Raw genomic sequence first — 19,592 nt, 5'->3', positions numbered from 1 at the left:
AACCAGAGAGAATGGTTAGGAAGCTGAGCAGTAATCCAGCCGAGGGGTGACGACGAGCTAGCCACGACATTGAGAGAAATGGACACATGTGGGATATGTTTTAGAGAGAGAGGCCGTGGGAGTGCTGAGGGGTGGGAGGGCTGTGAAATCAGGGGGCATACATGAGCCTCCTGGGGCTTCTGCGATGAAGCACCGCAGGCTGGGCGCTTTAAACCACCCAAGTGGGTTGCCTCGTGGTTCTGGGGGCTAGAAATCTGAGATCAAGGTGTTAGGGGGGTTGGGTCCTTCTGAAAGCCATGAAGAGAGGATCTGTTCCAGGCCCCTCTCCTTGGCTTGTCAATGGCCATCCTCTCTCAGCATCCCTTCATGCTGTCTTCCCTCTGTGCAAGCCCACCTTTATGTCCAGTTTCCCCTTTTCATAAGGAAACCAGTCATATTGGATTATAGACCCACTTTACTCCAGTATGACTCATCTTAACTAATTTATAGATACATCTCCAAAAATGCTGTGTCCAATTAAGGTCATATTTTGAGATAGTGGTTAGCTCTTCAACATAGACATATACTCTAGATGTGTGTGTGTGTGTGTGTGTGTGTGTGTATAATTCTTTGTGCTGTTCTGCCTTTTAATTTTTCAAAGAAAACAAATAATTATAATATAATCAGACAAGGGCTGTGATGGTAGGTTATTGGCTCCAGGAGAGCTCAGAAGAGAAAGAAATGGGTTTGGGGAGGTTTTCGGGCAGAGGACTGGCAGCTACAGAAGACCTCCCAGTGAAGTCTGGAAGGATAAGAAGTTCCCCTGTGAATGCACCGAGGGGAGAGGTGAGAAGCCACTCCAGGCAGATGGAACAGAGCACGTGGCAGTGCGAGAGAGCAGGATGCTTGGGAGAGCCTGAGGGAGTGTGGCAATGGAGGTGGTGGGGGAGACGAGGCTGGGGTGGGAGCAGGAACCACCAGCTCACAAGTGCTTTGTTCTCCTTGCTAAGGAGTCAGGAGGATCGTACAAGTGACGAAGAGCCAAAGGTGGGCTGAGCGGGGGAGCATGTTCAGTTCAGTTCAGTCACTCAGTCGTGTCCGACTCTTTGCGACCCCACGAATCGCAGCACGCCAGGCCTCTCTGTCCATCACCACCTCCCGGAGCTCACTCAGACTCACGTCCATCGAGTCCGTGATGCCATCCAGCCATCTCATCCTCGGTCATCCCCTTCTCCTCCTGCCCCGAATCCCTCCCAGCATGAGTCTTTTCCAATGAGTCAACTCTTCACATGAGGTGGCCAAAGTACTGGAGCTTCAGCTTTAGCATCATTCCTTCCAAAAAAATCCCAGGGTTGATCTCCTTCAGAATGGACTGGTTGGATCTCCCTGCAGTCCAACGGACTCTCAAGAGTCTTCTCCAACACCACAGTTCAAAAGCATCAATTCTTCAGCACTCAGCCTTCTTCACAGTCCAACTCTCACATCCATACATGACCACAGGAAAAACCATAGCCTTGACTAGACGGACCTTAGTCAGCAAAGTAATGTCTCTGCTTTTGAATATGCTATCTAAGTTGCTCATAACTTTTCTTCCAAAGAGTAGGCGTCTTTTAATTTCATGGCTGCAGTCACCATCTGCAGTGATTTTGGAGCCCCCCAAAATAAAGTCTGACACTGTTTCTACTGTTTCCCCATCTATTTTCCATGAAGTGATGGGACCAGATGCCATGATGTTAGTTTTCTGAATGTTGAGCTTTAAGCCAACTTTTTCACTCTCCTCTTTCACTTTCATCAAGAGGCTTTTTAGCTCCTCTTCACTTTCTGCCATAAGGGTGGTGTCATCCGCATATCTGAGGTTATTGATATTTCTCCCGGCAATCTTGATTCCAGCTTGTGTTTCTTCCAGGCCAGCGTTTCTCATGATGTTCTCATGATGGGGGAGCATGACCCCATTCTAATTTTAGGAGATGAACTGAAGAAAGGAAAAACTAGAGACTGGTCTGAGGGCTCGGACAAATGCAGTGACAAGGCGGGTGAAGAGGAGGGCGCCTCTGCTCCTCCGATCCTTCCTCTGCTCCTCCACCCTCTGCCTTCTGTGCTCATGGCACCAGAACTCCCTGGTCACCTTTGGTGCTCCCAGGCTCCCACTCCCTCCTAGACTGTGCCAAGCTCTTCCCCATGTCTGGGCCTTCACCCTGCTGCTCCCACCTGTGCGCAGGTAGACCCTTGTCATCCCTCAGACCTCAGCTCAAAGTCACCTCCTCAGAGGCCGTGCTGACTGGGTCCTTTACAGTATCAATAGCATCTCTTGGTTTCTGTGTTTGTGTACCTGTTTAGCGTCCACCTTCTCCCGGTGGAAAACAAGTGGCTTCACCATACCTGCATCATTCCTGACTACATCCACATGCAGTGCCTAGGGCAGCGTTGACTCACACGAGGAATTCATGGAATGCAGAAGGAAGAAGCGGGGTGCAACAGAAAGACAGTCTGGTTTGGGGGAAGGACAGAGGCTCATGTCACACTCTGCCCAGGGATATGAGGTCCCCAGAGACAGTATCCCCATCCTCATAGTCTGTATTTTAATTCTGAATTGGTTGCTTTGAAAAAGGATGAATGGAATGGAGTTAAGAGCCCCCTTACTACAGGAAAACTAGGGGAAGGAGGAAAAAATGCCTTTTAAAGGAGAGCTAAGGAATGGTGGCACCCAGGCAAGTAGAGATTGGGTAGAGGGCTCCCCCATGAAAGGGTAGCTTTCAAATAATAACACAGTAAGAGGACATAACGGGACTTCCCTGGTGGCTTGGTGGTAAAGAATCCACCTGCCAATGCAGGAGATGGGTTTGATCTCTGGGTTGGGAAGATCCCCTAGAGAAGGAAATGGCAACCCACTCCAGTATTCTTGCCTGGAGAATCCCAGGGACAGAGAAGCCTGGTGGGCTACAGTCCCTGAGGTAGCAAAGGAGTCAAACACAACTTAGTGACTAAACAACAATAGCAACAAAGAATCAAAGTCACGGCTCCAGAACCATCCCAAGCTCTAAAAAGGCAAACAAAATGAGCATCAGCTAAGGAGTCAGGGTGTTTCTTCGGCTGGCCTATTCATTTGGGGTCAGATAATAAGGGCACATGTGTCTGTTGCCAGGCGTGGTACCAAGAGGTTTTACATTTACTGACTCACTTGTTTTCACAACAGCCTATTATTATCAGCTTCATTTTACTGTGAAGAAAGTGAGCCCCAGAGAGAGAAGCTGAGTAACCTGCCCAGTGGGATAGACAGTGAGTAGCAGTCAGGATTTGAACCAAGGCTATTTGGTCCCATAACCTGCACTCCGGAGCACTTAGCTAAACCCCTCTTGGGTGGAAGCTGTACTACGAGAGACCTGCTAAATGGATCACATATTTGTTATAATCATTACCAATGTTAGCTTTTTGTCACCTGTATGAGTCAGGATGGGTTAATTGCTATGTCAAATAATTCTTAAATCTCAGTGGCTTCCCCCCACAAAGATTTCTTTCTCTTCCACTGTTCGCTGTAGTCAGCAAGGTGCCCTGCCAGTAGTCATTCAGGAACATCTCCCACCTCTGCAGTCCCAGGGGCCCTGGAGTCTTTCCCTGGGCCCTGTGCATTGGCCAGCCAGTGAGCAAGCAGAGAGAGAACGCGAAGGACCTCAAGAGAGACTTCAGGACCCAGGTCCACACTCTGTTGTCCAGAACTCAGTCACATCCCCAGGGGTGTCAGGGGGCTGAGAGGCATAGGCTGTCCTGAGCCCAGGATGAGGACATAGTGTACATCTTGTCAACCGCTGTCTCAGTCTTACCTGCAAGGACTCTATATGGGATACCTGACTGGGGTGGAGGGTCATGCTGGGAGTCAGAAGACATTGGTTCCGGTCCTGATCTCACCAACTCTCTGACCTCCAGCAAGACACAGCCTCTTCTAGTCCCAGATTCCTCATCACTAAAGTGAAGAAACTCAACCACATGACCCATCTCTGGATTCTTCCAACTCAGGAAGTCTGTCTGACAAAGCATCACTTCATTATTTTTAATAACCATAGTGCCTTAATCGTTTCTGTATTGATGACCTATTGGTGCTTTTGTTCAAAATTGCAACCTTAATTATAACATTGATTCTGAAGGTAAACACTACCAATTTTCCCCTAATACTCAATATCCAGTTCCACACCATATATGCATACTCTGCAGGGTGGAGGAAGAGGCTCCAACCTGGACTAGTTACTTAAAGCAATTAATTAAATTGGGGGAAATACAGATCTCTATTTCATCATGCCTTAAGCCAGGTTTAAGTCATAAAGTCACATTCCACTAGCAGATTATTTTCTGGAATCTGACACTTTTTGTACAAAACAGTACTTACATCTATTAGAAGGCATCTGAGCATGCCAGGTTAGCAAGGTGAGAACCGTGAAGAAAATATATACCCAGAGCGGCAGAGTTAATAACTGCTGACTGAGGTTCCACCGTGCCCTCGCTGCCAGAGAGCCTTGGTTTCGGAAGTGTGTGATGTTGTCATAACCAAAGGGATTCTACAAGGACTGCAGGGTGGCTCTGAGAGCTGGGCAAGGTTTGGGCAGGCAGAGTACAGAGCCCTGGGGCTAAATAAGATGCTTTATACCCCCAGGAGAGATGGTGGGAGTCTTATATATATATAGCAGAGTTGGACACCAGAGAGGAGACTAGGGTTAGAAGACGAGGAGCAGAGCACAGCCCAGAGACAGTCCTTGGTCCCTTGGCCTGACAGTTCCGCTACTGTGTCAGCTGAAGAACGCCCAAGTCAGGCCACATGTCCCACCTGCTATCACCACCCTCAGCCTCGTCCAGGTGCCATTTTCCCTCATCGGTTATAATCATCTCCTCCTGCTCCCATTCTCAGCAATCTGTTCTCTCAGCCCACTGACAATGTTCTTTATAAAACACGGAGCCTATTCCCTCCTTGCTTGAAACTCCATGGCCCTTTTGCACACACCAGCCATTGATGTGGCTTAGCCAGCCCAACGGGTGTGGGGCCACCTCCCTCAAGGGCTTCCTGTCACCCCCATCACCCTCCACACACCCTGCGGCTACATCCAGCCACGCTGCCCTTTCAGGGCCCTTTCAGGGCAAGCAACGGTTCCAATTGTTCATCTGCAAAAACAAAGCACAGTGAACACATTATTTCCTGTGTTTCCAGACTTTGGGGAGGGGGAACACTTTATCAAGTATTAACAACTGAACTCATTGCTGGAAATTTAGAGGCACTTCATCTGAAAAGGTATTGGAGAGTTGAAGATAAACACACCACACATATTACTTGAAAGTGCTTTAGATAAGTTTAGTCTAAGTTTTGAGACTTCTCAGACACCTTGACCACATGATTGCTGTGGTTCAGACCTTAGCAAAGCCATCCTTGCCCAGTACCTGGCCCAGCCTCCCTGATGGGCATCACTCATTTTCTCAGCATCCCAGACTTCTCCTTTGTAGCACTTTCTATATTACACTTGCCCCCTAGTCTTCGGGCTTCCTTGCTTCCCACATTGGACTTTGAGCATAAGAGGGACAAGGACTGATCCTGCCTATTTCCTGGATACCCAGGATTCAACCCACTTCCTGGCATGTAGTAGGTGATGCCTAAGTAGTCACAGAAGGGATGAGCAGATGCTGTCCTGATTGTCATTTCTTTCGCATCTCTTTCCCTTAATCCCCCCCAGGTCAGCAGGCTTACTCCTTCCCCAGTGCTTCTCTCATGCCCTTAACACAGAGCTTGACCACAGGACTCATCACCTTGTGCTTCTGCTATTTCTGTCTCTCCTCCTTACAAGACAGGAAGGAGCTCAGGGTCTGAGTGCACAGGGTCAGACACAGTGGGTGTTCTGTGAATGTCTATTGCGTTGAACTATGACCTCAAAAATCACTAAGGACGGTGACTGCAGCCAGGAAATTAAAAAACGCTTGCTCCTTGGAAGAAAAGCTATGACCAACCTAGACAGCATATTCAAAAGCAGACATCACTTTACCAACAACGGTCGGTCTAGTCAAAGCTATGGTTTTTCCAGTAGTCATGTATGGATGTGAGAGTTGGACTATAAAGAAAACTGAGCACCGAAGAATTGATATTTTTGAACTGTGGTGTTGGAGAAGACTCTTACGAGTCCCTTGGACAGCAAGGAGATCAACCCTGAATGTTCATTGGAAGGACTGATGCTGAAGCTGAAACTCCAATACTTTGGCTACCTGATGGGAAGAGCAGATTCACTGGAAAAGACCCTGATGCTGGGAAAGATTGTGGGCAAGAGGTGAAGGCAGCAACAGAGGATAAGATGGTTGGATGGCATCGCTGACTCAATGGACATGAGCAAACTCAGGGAGAGAGTGAAGGACAGGGAAGCCTGGCATGCTGCAGCCCATGGGGTTGCAAAGAGTCGGACATGACTTGGCAAATGAACAACAATGACCTCCAGGAAAGCAGCTCTGGCCCAGATGCCCTGACTAACTAGAGCAAGAAGTGACCCCCAAGGAGGCTGCCCACAGCAGGCCTCGGTGCTGCCACATATGAAGATGAACCTCTTCCCCACCCCTCCTCACCCATGATCCATCCATTCTCTCATTCAGCACATGGCTCCTGAGCATATAGAAAAGGGTCATCACCTCAGCCTGCTCATTCGGCAGTTTTTGAACCTGATAACTATCCAGAAACACTTGGGTTGTTTGTTATAAACATAAATTTCTGGGCATTTCCTAGACCTACAGAATCAAAGTCTCCAGGAGTGTAATTCAGGCACTTGAATCTTTAACCCCCTTGGTGACTCTCAGGCAGCCAGCGTGGCCAGAGTCAGAGGCCAGAGAGGAGACTAGGGCTGCCCTCCCGAGATCCTGTCTCACCTGAGATCCATGGGTGAGGAGATAACGCAAGCAGAGTGATCACCACAACACAAGGTATGGGCTCAATGGAACAAGCGAGGAAAGGCCCAAGGCAAGGTCTCTGTCCCTTTGCCCCCAGGGTACAATGATGAGATGGCCCCCACACATACTCAGGAGTCTACAGCTGCAGCAGAGGAATCTTTTAAGGTTCTGAGACAGACCTGACCCTCCTGCTTCACCCTACCCATTATAAGAAGGCCAAAGATTTAAACCACATAGAAAGCACTCTGGAGAAGGTCTCAGGGATTTCAGCTGGCTGCCATTATGATCCTTATCATTAACATTTCTAGAAAGCATTTGCTACCCAACAGACCCTATTCTCCAGCTTTATTATTTCACCTAATAGAAATAACAAGAGGCTGGTGCAAAGGAGAATGCCCTGCCCCTTTCTTGGGGAGTTCCAGAGGAAACAGCAGTCTGTGGGCCAGCCTTGGACATGACTCTGGAGCAGCTCTCGGATGTCAGGGATGGACCAGTCATCCCCGTGGCAGGAGCCATCCCTGTACATTTCCAGGGGTTCCGAAGACTGGAGAGAGGCCAGAGCCTGCAGGGGACTAGGTGCTCTCCCCAGGCCTCGTTTTATGAGCTCACCAGTCCTCCAGACACTATCAGATGTTCCCCAATGACCCTTCTCCATTCCTGTTGCCGAAAGCCAGAGTCTGGAATTACAGCCACAGAACTGCTGACCAGCCCTAAGCAGGGAGGTCACTGTGATGCCCTTTGCATCTGAATGGAGTAGGGGTCCATGAAGACTGGGCTAGAGGTGAGAGATGGGGAAGAAAAGCTCAAGGCTAGAATTAGTCCACTGTTATCTGGAGTTCACTCACTACTTTGTAGATTATGTTTCATAGTGTTGTACAGTTTACAAAATGCATTAGACACATTGAGCTCTTAATCTTCACAACCTCATTACAAGGGAAGCTTATTAACTGCATTTTGTAGCTAGCGTTTGGTAACTGGCCAAGGTCACAAGAATTAACCCAGGACTCAAACCCCCAGGTCTTCTGGCTCCAGGATCTCTGTTTGCCATCAATACCTCACATGCAGGCAGACAGAAATTTGTGGGAAGAATGAATGAATGACTCTCTCTCAACTAAATACTAAGGAGGATATAGAGATGAATACTACTTGGTTTCCGGAAAACTGAAAGGAACTTCTCCCCTCTTCTCTCTCCTCACACCCACCCCCACAACCACAATCAAGGTTGGTTAGCACCTACTGTCGATTTTACAAGAAGAGATGAAGTATTTTTCAGTGTCAGCAACACTTGAGAGCTGACAAAAGGATGGGGTCTCCCAGAGGGCATTTCTAGGCCGAAGTGTGGCTCCTTTTGCAAAAAACATTCCACAGAAGCTCTGACTTTTTTAATTCATACCACCAAGGAGATATTTGATTGTTTCCTGGAAATGCTAATAATGCAAGGCTCATAAATACTAATGAAATGCTATAGATTAGCAGAGCTCAGCAAGGAACCTGGGGGGTGGGGGTTGCCTAGAAGAGAATTCTTAGATTAAAAAATATAAAGAATACCTTTTAATCGAATTTTCCCCAGACAGGGTTCCCAAGTGTTAATGAATATTCTCTTTGGCCATATGGAGAGTAGACTCAAATAAGTACCTTTAGGAATCCAGAAGCTAATTATTGACTTAGCTTTTGCTTGAAAAGAAATCTGTTTATTCACATGGCTATTTTAGGTGCCATGGGATGGATGAGTTTGAGCCAAAGTTGGGAGGGATGGGAGGGCCTGGAATGTTGAAATAAAGACATAATTCAAATGCATGCTTTTATTTCATCCTACTAAGCAACCTAAGCTGGAATTTGCTTCTTCTTCTTGTCTATCGACATGATCCCTTGATGATACTAAGTCCTGTGAAATGTACGAGCCTCCATGATATCAAAAACTATATCTTTGTCATTCATTCCTGAATCCTCAACACCAAACACAGTTTGTGGTACATATCAGGTGTTCAATAAATGTTTGCTAAATGGCTGAAGTGCTCTCTTAAAACATCTTCCAGAGCTTTCCAGACCCTCTTATCGTTCCCTGAAGGGCAGCTCTGATCACAATATCATCCTATTATGTGCTCAGTCATCTCTGACTCTTTGTGACCCCGAGGGCTGTAGCCCACCAGGGCTGGGATTCTGGCTGTAGCCCACCAGGACTCTGACCATGGGATTCTCCAGGCAAGAATACTGGAGTGGGTTGCCATTTCCTTCTCCAGGGGTTCTTCCCAACCCAGAGATTGAACTGGTATCTCTTGCATCTCCTAAAATTGGCAGGAGGATTCTTTACCACTGGCATCACCTGGGAAGCCCATTATAAGCCCCTCCCCACAAAGAAACACACTCTGTGAAGGTCCCCTCTAACCTGGCCACAGCCTACAGCCCTTCACTCTCCCACCGAGCTCCAGGCTCATCAGAAGTTCCCCTGTTCTCCTGCTGATGTTCTAGAAGTTTCTCTGCCTGGGATCTTTGACATCTTTTTCACACGTCTGTCAAGAGCCTACTTGTCTTTCAGGGTCAAGTGGTGCTACTTTTATGAACACTGCCCTACTGTTCTCCAGAAGCTCCATGACCTTCTCTCTCTGGCCAAACCCAGAGTGGGCCCCGATTCACATATGCTCCCCACAGAGACCAGCACGACCCCAGCACAGGAAAGCTTGTCAGTAAGTGTGGTCTGCTGTTGTCTAATTTGAATCACAGAAATCAGTGCAAGGAGCCTTTGGTTCTCAAAACCATATGTGTAGGAAGGATCAGTTTAGAGAAAGGCACCCAAAGTCTTCCTACAACAGAACATAAAAATCCCTCTGGGTCAAAAAAACAGGACCATATAAGGCTGAGGTCAAAGCAAAGATTATGGCAAAGGGAGGAGAATCCAGAGGACAGTGAGGGATGTGAGAAGGAACAGGCGCCGGGCTGGCCCCACTGAGGGGTCTGGGGAGACCAAGTGTGGTTTTCTTCTGTAAAGAGCCTGTGCACTTGATGGTGTGCAGGCAGGTCCACGGCACGTGATGTTTCAGACACTGGAGCGGCTCAGGCAAAGCCTCCAGCAAGGACACCTAACTTCTTGGGATGCTCGTCTTTGTTGCATGTTGAGTTTAAGTTCAGATGCCAGAATGTTTCTATAAACCTCCCCTTGGGCAGGACTGGATTTTTATTGTATGTATCTTCATGCATTTGTGAGGTATCTGACAATGGGAAATAAATTTCTTTGTAGTCTCTTTCTATAGCAGACAGGGATAAATGTTGACTGGGATAAATGTTTCAGTTGATCTGGGGGATGGCAGAGGATTCTATAAACCCTGGGCTACTTGCCAAAAATGGGTTAATTCCACATGAAGAAATCGGAGGCCCAGAGCCACGCTATGAATGGCTCAGCCCTTGGGGATCTGGAGCCAAGCTTCCCAGAATCCTCAGGGCCAGCTCTGCTACTCACACACCGTGTGACCTGTGCCTGCATCTCTTTGGCTGTCGGATGGGAGGAATAACTGTACCTACTGCATAAGCTTATGATAAAGTCCAAGAGAGTCAACAGGCGCAAGGTGCTTAGAACAGTGCCCGGCATGTAAGAAGTGCCATCTTTTAAAAAACAATTCTATTTATTTAATATGTATTTATTCACCAGCTGCGGCAGGTCTTACTGCATCACGTGGGATCTTTCACTGTGGTGCATGGACTCCAGAACGCGTGGACTCCGAAGCACATGGGCTTAGTTGCCCTGCAGCATATAGTATGTTAAGGTTCCCAGACCATGGATCAAACCCATGTGCCCTGCATTGCAAGATGGATTCTTAACCACTGGACCACTAGGGGATTCCCATGAGTCCCACTGTATAACATGATGTCAGGCTCCTTGGGCCCAATGGCACAGAAGCAGGTGCCAATTTATACAACTGCATAAACTGTATAAATAATGTTATGAGGGGGTGGGGCCACATGCCTGCAGACCAGGATGGAGATCCTGGGTGGGGCTTGGATGGACACATGGGCACTGGGTACCTGGGACACCAAGAGTGCGTGTTATCCAAGGAATGAGACCTCCAAGCACAACTGCTGGGACAGCGTGTGTAACACACCACCCAGATGTATAACACACGCATTTATGCTCCAGTGCAGGACAACCCAATGAAGCCTGAACTTCAGAATGACTCTGGACCTAGGTCCCCCTAGTACGCCCCTCCACTCACAATGCACCATCCAGTTGCTCACTTAAAAGATATAATTTACATGAAGGTGACTTAGAAAAATATCAAGTAAAATATAAAGTAATGCTACCATCCTTAGTTTTTCTGCTTGCCCGGCAGCCTTGGGAGAGTGCTGGACCCATTGTTCAGAGGTCTGGGTGTTCATCACAGCTTTGTGTGTGATGAGAAACACACATGTGCTTGTGTGTAACCTCACAGACAGGTCACCCCACCACTCTGGGCCTCAGATTCTGCATCTTTAAGTGAAACAGCTGGTCAGGATGATTTCTAAGCTCTCCAGCCTGAAAATCAATGACTTTTCGATCTTTGGCTCCTGAACAATGTTTAATGCCAAAAGGTCTCTTAAATTCCTTGACTCATGCCTGTCCTCCAAGTCTTGTTTAGACCCAAGAACCTGTGGATTCCAGAACTGAAGGCACCTCTAAGATCTTACACTTGAGAGCTGAGGCCTGAGATACATGTGGAGAGTTGGAGAAGGTACTATAGGAAGAGGGACCACTCTGGAGAAGCAACCAGAACTGCCCAGCTGCAAGCTTGGGCTCAGGATAGAAGGAGGGAGGCAGCCAGGGACCCCCTCCCAGTTTCCAGGCACCATCACTGATCAGCCTGCAAAACTCTTTTCACTGCAAAGAGAGGAACAGGCAGGGAAGGAGACTTGGGAATATTTGGTTGGGGGACAGGGGGGACAAGGGTAATGAGGGAGAGAAAGGTAGAAACAGAAAGACCTGGTTTCTCACCCACAGCATGATGAGTCCTTGCCAGGCCTGAAAGTGGAATGTAAGGAGGGAGAAGACATGGGGCCAGGAAGAAAGCATGAAGGGACCGTGAGAAAAAGCAGGAGTGAAACAGGATGAGGACTGATGACCTCTTAGCCTGGGGAGGTCCAGGGCCCCCACGACAGCCAGCAAGACTTGGACATTCTATCTTGTGCTTAAGCTTTCATTAGTGTTAAAAATGACAAATTGTGTTCATGGAAGGTCAGATATGGAGCTGTCCTGTGGGGAGTATGTGTTCATCATTTATCAGGTAGGCTGAAATGAAGAAAGGTGGAGAACTACTCCTGTAGAGGGTCCAGAGAACCAACCCTGTAACCAGAACACTGTGGGATGCACACACTGATTTCTCTAACCATCGTGGAGCACTGCCTATGTGCCAGGTCTGACACCTTATTAACTGTCATATCCTAAGCCCCGTACAGTGTGTACACAGCGAGAATTAGTTAATACATAACTGACTAAATGCATGCATTTACCTTGTTTATTGAGTCTCAATACAATTTCAGTGAACTCTGGAACTCTTTGATTTCCTCCCATTTCCTGAGCCTAAAATCAATGATGTTATTAAAAATTATAGACCATCCCCACGGCGTCTCTCTTAAATGATCCACTGTTCTCTCTTTAGGTGCTATCTGTGGCCTGCCCAAACCCAGAGCTGGAAGAGGGCTAAGTTCCAAGTAGGCAAGCCTGCATCCTCTCGTGTCCTGCCCTTGCGGGTGGGCTAAGGGGCTCCTCTGGCCCAGTCTAGCCACGCACCATGGAGAAAATCAGCATGTTCTTCAGTGCCATCTGGGACATCATCTCCACCAAACACCAGGAGGGCCTCTTCAACAGCATCTGTCTAGGCATCCTCCTGGGGCTGCCCCTCCTGGTGATCATCACCTTCCTCTTCATCTGCTGCCACTGCTGCTGGAATCGGCCAGGTGAAAATGGTCGACAGCCGGAGCAAAACAAGGGGAAGAAGAAGAAGAAAAAGAAGAAGGCTGAAGAAGACCTCTGGATCTCTGCCCAGCCCAAGCTTCTCCAGATGGAAAAGAGGCCATCCCTGCCTGTCTAGCTAGGCAGGGGGCAGAGGTGTCCTGCCTTGGGAGCTCAGCTGCCTTCCAACCACACCCAATGTGGGGAGCAGAAGTCCCTGCAGTGATGCGCTCATGTTCACAGAAGAACTACCCAACCAAGGAGCAAACCTCAGACCGAGTGTCCCCCAGGGCAGGCCTTCCCGGGGAGCATGTGGACAAGTCTTGGGCGCTTTCTCAGCATCTATGTGTCCAATAGCAATGCTCTTTACTGCAGACTCAGGCATGCCTTCCACCCATCTCTGGCACATTCCGTATGCAAAAGCACAAGGAACATTTATTCATACTTCTTGACATATCTCCCAAATGCACACATGCACAACACCACAGGTACCCAGGCAAGTATATTCTGTTCATCAAATGGTCACTGAATGTCTACTTTGAGCAAGGCCCTAAATGAGACAGATAATTGTCTGCTCTTAGAAAAACATCTCACAGGAAGGCCTGGCAGATCCAGGCCCACATGCACAATTATATAACAAGAGAAGCCTACGTGCTATCAATGCCATACACCACTCAGGTTAGAGATGAATGCTCTCCTGTTCCTGTCCCTACATAGCCTTTTACTGGAAATCTTCATATCTGGACATTCCAGCCATCTGGTATCCCCCCAATTCCTATATATTGATAAAGACACACCAAGTTCTTGTGCTTCTGGCCTTTCACCTGGGAGAAAAAGTTGAAAAATCAAAAGCTATAATCTTACAACTCATCACCACTGATGGGTGTTTAATGGTATCCAAGACTTCTCTTTGAGATGCTACCCCCAGCAAGCCTCCCTCCTCCAAGCAAGAACAAATGGCTTCTGGCCATCTTCATGGCCAGTTTTACGCCGTCCACTTCAGTGCACTGCCATTGTGTACCTGTGCAATGTATGTTTCACAGATGGAAACAGGATGCTACCCCTGGGCAAGGAATCTCCTATGAACCCAAAGGTTTTCAGTGGGGGAAGGAATTAAGACAATCACTGGTACAGTCTCACAGAAGGCACACTGGAAACAATTACATAAAGTTATCATGGAGGTAAGGCATGTCGCAGACAGGGTGCAGAAGTTATAGAGTTTAAATGAAAGTAGGATGAGGCTATATAGAGATTTATTAATATTTAGCTTGAAGCTCAGGCTAGTGCCTTGCACACAGTCGGTACTCACAACTGTCTGTGGATGCTGTCAGATATGTGATGCTATTAAGGGTAAACTTGTAATACCTCACCGAGTCCCCAAGTGACCTTCTCTTCCAAGTGAGCCCATTAATTGCTGCAACAGGTGGAAGTTGGGTATTGAATTCTGAAGAAGGAGGATGCACGCAGGGCCAAGGTTTGGGTTGACAAGTGTGCCCTGAGATCCTAAGGACATGTAAGCTGGCTCCACTGTTAGCTGAGCAGAGCATCTCCCCACATTCTGGTCTGAGTTTGGGAGGCTGAAGTAATCCACTCACAGGGTGAACTGGGTGGTATTTTGATTGTCTTGTGACCACAGCACAAAGATGGATAATTCCCCACGTGGGAGCAGGTTGTGCTCGCAAAGTTCACTTGCACATCTGCAGGGTAGCTCTCTTGAAATATTTTCTGACTGAAGCTGTTCTAAATGATGGTGAAATTGCAATTTCATTAATAATGTAGCTAAGCTATGATATTTATAGAAGCAAAAGCTAAATTCTCTAACATTGTTTCATGGAAAATGTCCTCTGTTTGCTCACTTGGGGCAGCTGGTAGTCACCCGCCTTTCAGATAAAGTCCAGGTCTAGTCCTGAAGAGGCGAGGTGCCTACTGGCAACTGCTGCCCCAGGATCTTCTAACAGAACACCCTGTGAAGCATATTGCAGGCCTGCTTTTATTTAAAACCAGCCCTGTTCCCCCTTCTTGCCCTAAGTGGGCCTAAATACCCCAGGCACTCAGGCCCCTCAGGCATAAACCTCTTTGACCAGCAAAAGAAGCACCCTCTGATGCTCTGTCCCCTTGTCCTGGAGCATCTGGCCATCCCCTTCACCTCCCGGAATGACTGCTCATCTCCCCACACCTCCCACCACCCAGCAGGCTGAGTTGCTTATTCTGTCTCCAACTCTCAGCCCCTCCTCAAATGGATGACTTGGGGGAGACGTAGAGGCTGACGGCTGAGACTGGTGTCAGATACAATCTAGGAGAGCTGATCTCCGGGATCACGGAACCACAAAAGTACCATAGTTGCCATGGCAACCAGCTGCTAGTCTGAATTAAGACAGCAGTCCGTCGTCATCACCCACGGCAAGGCATCTATCTCCAGATGCCGTGCCTCACCATCTTCTATCTGAATGTATCTGCTCCCCCTCCAGGTGTGAACACCCAGAAACACGCTTCTCAGTTGCTTCCATAACCCACGTTTGGAGAGCCAAATGCTTGAAAGAGGTTTCTCTCTTATCCCATCCAGCCTCCTCAACAACCTTCACTGGAGCACCCAGAACAGTGTCCAGTGAGTGAGAGGCCCTCAGACTTTGCTGAATAAGTGTGTGTATCAAAGAGGCAAAAAGCAATTATTGGAGCCCACTGCCTTTTCTTCCCACTTCATTGTCATTCTCCTCTCCCGTTTTCTTCTCCCATTCCCCTCTCTCTGTCTCTAGGCACCACCCTGGCTCCATCCCTCTCCATCTTCACTTCTCCTTCCCACCCTCTATACCAGAACTACCACTGGCAGCCAGGGGTCCCTTAGGATTGGAGCTTGCCTGGCCCATCTTGTGGGGGTGGGGTTAGACTAACAGAGGACAAAAGGGATGGCAAAGAAGAGGCCTCCTAGACTAGCCCAGGCTTAGGGAGGAGTCCCCAGGCCCAGGACTTCTGAACAATCAGAAGAGGTCTTTCTCCCAACTGCTCAATGGATTCGCTTTGGGTTTTTTGTGGGGTGGCGGGAGGAGGGGAAGATATAGAGAAAGGGCAGTCACCTTTTCAAGAAGAATATAAATGGTCCACATTAGATAGCATTTGTTTTTTTTTCCTGGAAAATTTAAATGCAACAAGAAAATATTTTATTTAAATAAAATACTTGGAAACTAAAAAGCCATGTGTAACCTCCTTACTGTGTAAATCAGTTAGTTATTTTCTTGACATTTGAGACTACCCTCTCCCAGAGCTCACCCAGAATGATGGATGGGGCGACTCCCTCTGGGACACCAAAGGCCCAGCCATCCCCAGGCACTATCTTCCCCCTACCAGCAGAGTCCAAGGACCAGGGGTGAACTCACACCCCACTGCCTGCAGAGCAGACACCTTGGAGAGTAGGCACCCTCAGAGATGCCAGATGCAAAAAAACACACTCATGTTCCTTGGCAACAGTTAGAGAACATTCCCATCGATGAGGTCAATCAATGTCCTCTTAAATAAAAAGGGGGAAAATAGCAAAAACTAAGTAAAAATAGACTCCTGAGTTAAATCTGGTGCTAGGAAGAGAGATCAAAAGTCTCTATAGTAGCAGCAAGGGAGATAGATAGGTAAGTATCTAAAGACAGATAAATAGATCATAGTAGGTAGACTTTATACATAAAGAAATAGACAGACATGTGTATGAATGAATAAATGTGTATCTTTTTTTTGAGTTGGCTGTAGCCTTGCATTGGTTAAGAAATGCAATGAGGACTTCCCTGGTGGTACAGTGGATAAGAATCCACCTGCAAATGCAAGGGACACAGGTTCGATCCCTGGTCCAGGAAGATTCCACATGCCAAGAAGCAACTAAGACCATGCACCATAACTACTGAAGCCTGTGTGCCCCAACTACTGAGCCCGTGTACTACAACTACTGAAGCCCACATGCCTAGAGCCCGTGCTCCACAACAAGAGAAGCCACCACAATGAGAAGACTGGGCACTGCAGCTAGCGCAGCCCTTGCTCTCCATAACTAGAGGAAGCTGGTGCGCGGCTACAAAGACCCGGTGCAACAAAAAATTAATGCATACGATGTGATTAACATTTTTTAAAATGTAATGAGTTAAATGTTCCTGATTCCTCCCTTGATGATGCTAAGCCATCATTAGAGCAAAAACCATCTAGAGCAGCACTGTCCAACAGAACTAGGAATGATGGAAATGTCCACTCCCTGCCCAATATAGTACCCTTAGCAGTATACAGCTATTTAAATTAATTAAAATTAAATAAAGCTAAAGGTCCAGTAGCTGACTTACATCAGCCACATTTCAGCTGCTCAACAGCTGCCCACTGCTGGTGGCCACCATCCTGGAGAACGTGGGCCTAAAAGCTAGTAGGGGGAGCAGTCAAACACACTGGCAAAACACCATGCTAACTGCACTTCAAGGGCCAGGGCGGGCCTGCACTTCACCTTCCCCATGGCAGGCTGGTATCCCTATGAAAAGTGCAAGTGTTAGTCACTCGGTCACATCCGGCTCTTTGTGGCCCATGGACTACAGCCTTCCAGGCTCCTCTGTCCATGGGACTTTGTTGTTGTTCAGTCACTCAGTCGTGTCCAACTCTTTGTGATTTTAAAGTCATGGGATTTTACAGGCAAGAATACTGGAGTGGGGAGCCATTCCCTTCTCCAGGGGATCTTCCCAACCCAGGGATCAAACCCAGGTCTCCCACATTACAGGTAGATTCTTTACCATCTGAGCCACCAGGGAAGATATTCCTCTAGTTGCAGTCTATTCCTGGGTTTCCTTCCCCATCAGACATATTCTGCAACCAATTGAGGACAGAGACCTTTCACTCAGCTCTCTGTTCTTTCCTCCAGGACTTTCAAAACTTTCCACCCTCATGGAGGGAATGTTGTCCAGACCGCATCTGGGGGAGGCGGGGCTGCTGCACACCTGGGTGGTTGCCAGAGTTCAATACCATCAGCTCCACCTGTCCAGGCTCAGCCCTGACGTTTGGGATATGAATGGACATGTGCACAACGCTGTGAGCATTCTCAGCTCACCAGAACACTCTCCACTGGCCCCTTGCCCTCTGCCCTTAGTACAATTCCTAAATTGAAAGTCATGGGACTACAAAACTGAAAAGAAGAATGCCTTTATCACCACTTGCAGTCTCTGCCAGAGGTTCAAAGGCATGTTTTGAAATACCTGTGACATTTTCATTCAGGAAGGGCTATGTATGCAACTATCTATTAATAACTCCCTCTGGAGGCTATTTGTTCCATTTACATTTTTGACTCTAGTATGTGCCAAGCACACCAGGTGGCCACAATATAAAGGCATTTGGAGGGGCTCACAGCCTGGCTGTGGGAACAGACAAGACAAGAGACCATTCTAGTACAGCTGGTCACTGCTTTCTAAGAGGGAAGTTTCAAAGCTCATGTCCAGTCAGGTAGGGGGCAGGGGTCCCCTGAAGCTGTCACCCAGAAGAGAGTTAGCTGCAGAGGAGGAAACAGGAAAAAGAGGGTACTCTTTGCATCACCTAAAGCCTGAAGGCTTAGCCTGGCGAGGACCACCGTCAGTGCAGGAGGCAAGGACTGGGTTGTCCCGATTCCAAGGCTAACTCCAGCTCCCACAATTGTGTAATGTACGTGCCAGACTTAATCTCTGAGTAGAATTAATGCCAGTCAGTATCTATATCAGAGGGATGAGAGGATTAAATGAGATAATGCATACAAACCGTTTAGCGCAGAGCCTGGCTTATTGTAAGTGCTCAGTAAATGTTCCTTATTATTGAGGACAGAAGGAAGATCATGAGAGACTTGTGCCCTAGAAGTCACAGGAAAAGAGACGTTCAAGAAGAAAGCCAGAGTCCATGGAATCAAATGGTGCAGACAGGTCAAAGGAGATAGGAATTGAAAATAATGGACATTTTCTGTTCCTGTTGGTGTAATAAGTTCCCTCATTTCACCACAGACTGCACTGCTTACAGTGCTATCGATACTCCTTGAACTAAGGGCTCCCAATTTATAGGATGTGACAAGTGAACTTCTTAAGAACCTATCCTTCCTCGCATCAAGCCCCTCTGCCCGCCACTAAGCCACCCTAGGGTGACAGCGCCCCTGGTGGCCAGATCAGGAGAGAGTTGGCATCAACGCGATTTTCACCTTACAACAGCGCTTCTCTGGCTGGTGGGCTGCCGTCTCTGGGGTCGCAGGGAGTCGGACACGACTGAAGCAACTTAGCAGCAGCAGTGCAACTCTTAGAACATCAGTCCAGCTATGTCGCTGATCCTCAGATGAAGCGTGCCAAAGATTCACGGGGTTTCATGGGACAATCACGATGTCACCCTCATTTGCTAGATAAGGGATTTTCACAATCTCAATTGCTGTTACAAACATTTCTGTGAAGTCTTCCAGACTTTACATCACTGCCTAGGAAAGCTTCCCTAACCACTCAAGTCTTCCCCATCACAAGATCAGACTACACTCTTCCTACTCCCCAGCTCTCCATTCCATTTTCACCTGTATTAAGAGTTAGTCTTTATGAGGCCAGAATTGTAACTTACTCACCATGTATCTCCAATACCTAGCATGAAGCCTTAGTGCATACTAGACGCTACATAAATGCACTGATTAAGGGAAAAAAGAAAAAGAATCACTTGTGGTTTTGTTTTTTGTTTGTTTGTTTGTTTGTTTTTTTACAAGTGCAGATCCCAACTTCCTCTTTGCCCTTCCGCTGGATTTATTATATCTTGGACCAGACCAGACAACCTGCTCTTCTAACAAGCACACTAGGTAGAT

The 19,592-nt window shown here is 47.7% G+C and overlaps 1 protein-coding gene across 2 annotated transcripts in view; it reads left to right on the top strand.

Annotated features, from left to right (window-relative positions):
• The window catches only part of KIAA0040 (KIAA0040 ortholog), a 40,728-nt gene extending 24,752 nt beyond the window's left edge, over nt 1-15,976 (top strand). For both annotated transcript variants that reach the window (XM_018060626.1, XM_013970409.2), the window contains one exon: nt 12,504-15,976. In XM_018060626.1, the coding sequence (XP_017916115.1) occupies nt 12,636-12,935 (300 nt within the window). In that variant the 5' untranslated portion in view covers nt 12,504-12,635 and the 3' untranslated portion in view covers nt 12,936-15,976. The remainder of the gene's footprint in view (nt 1-12,503) is intronic.

Source organism: Capra hircus, chromosome 16, assembly GCF_001704415.2.
Source record: "Capra hircus breed San Clemente chromosome 16, ASM170441v1, whole genome shotgun sequence".
NCBI classification, from domain to species: Eukaryota; Metazoa; Chordata; class Mammalia; order Artiodactyla; family Bovidae; genus Capra; species Capra hircus.
Note: the sequence above shows the minus strand (reverse complement) of the source record. Positions and strands in the feature narration are given on the sequence as shown.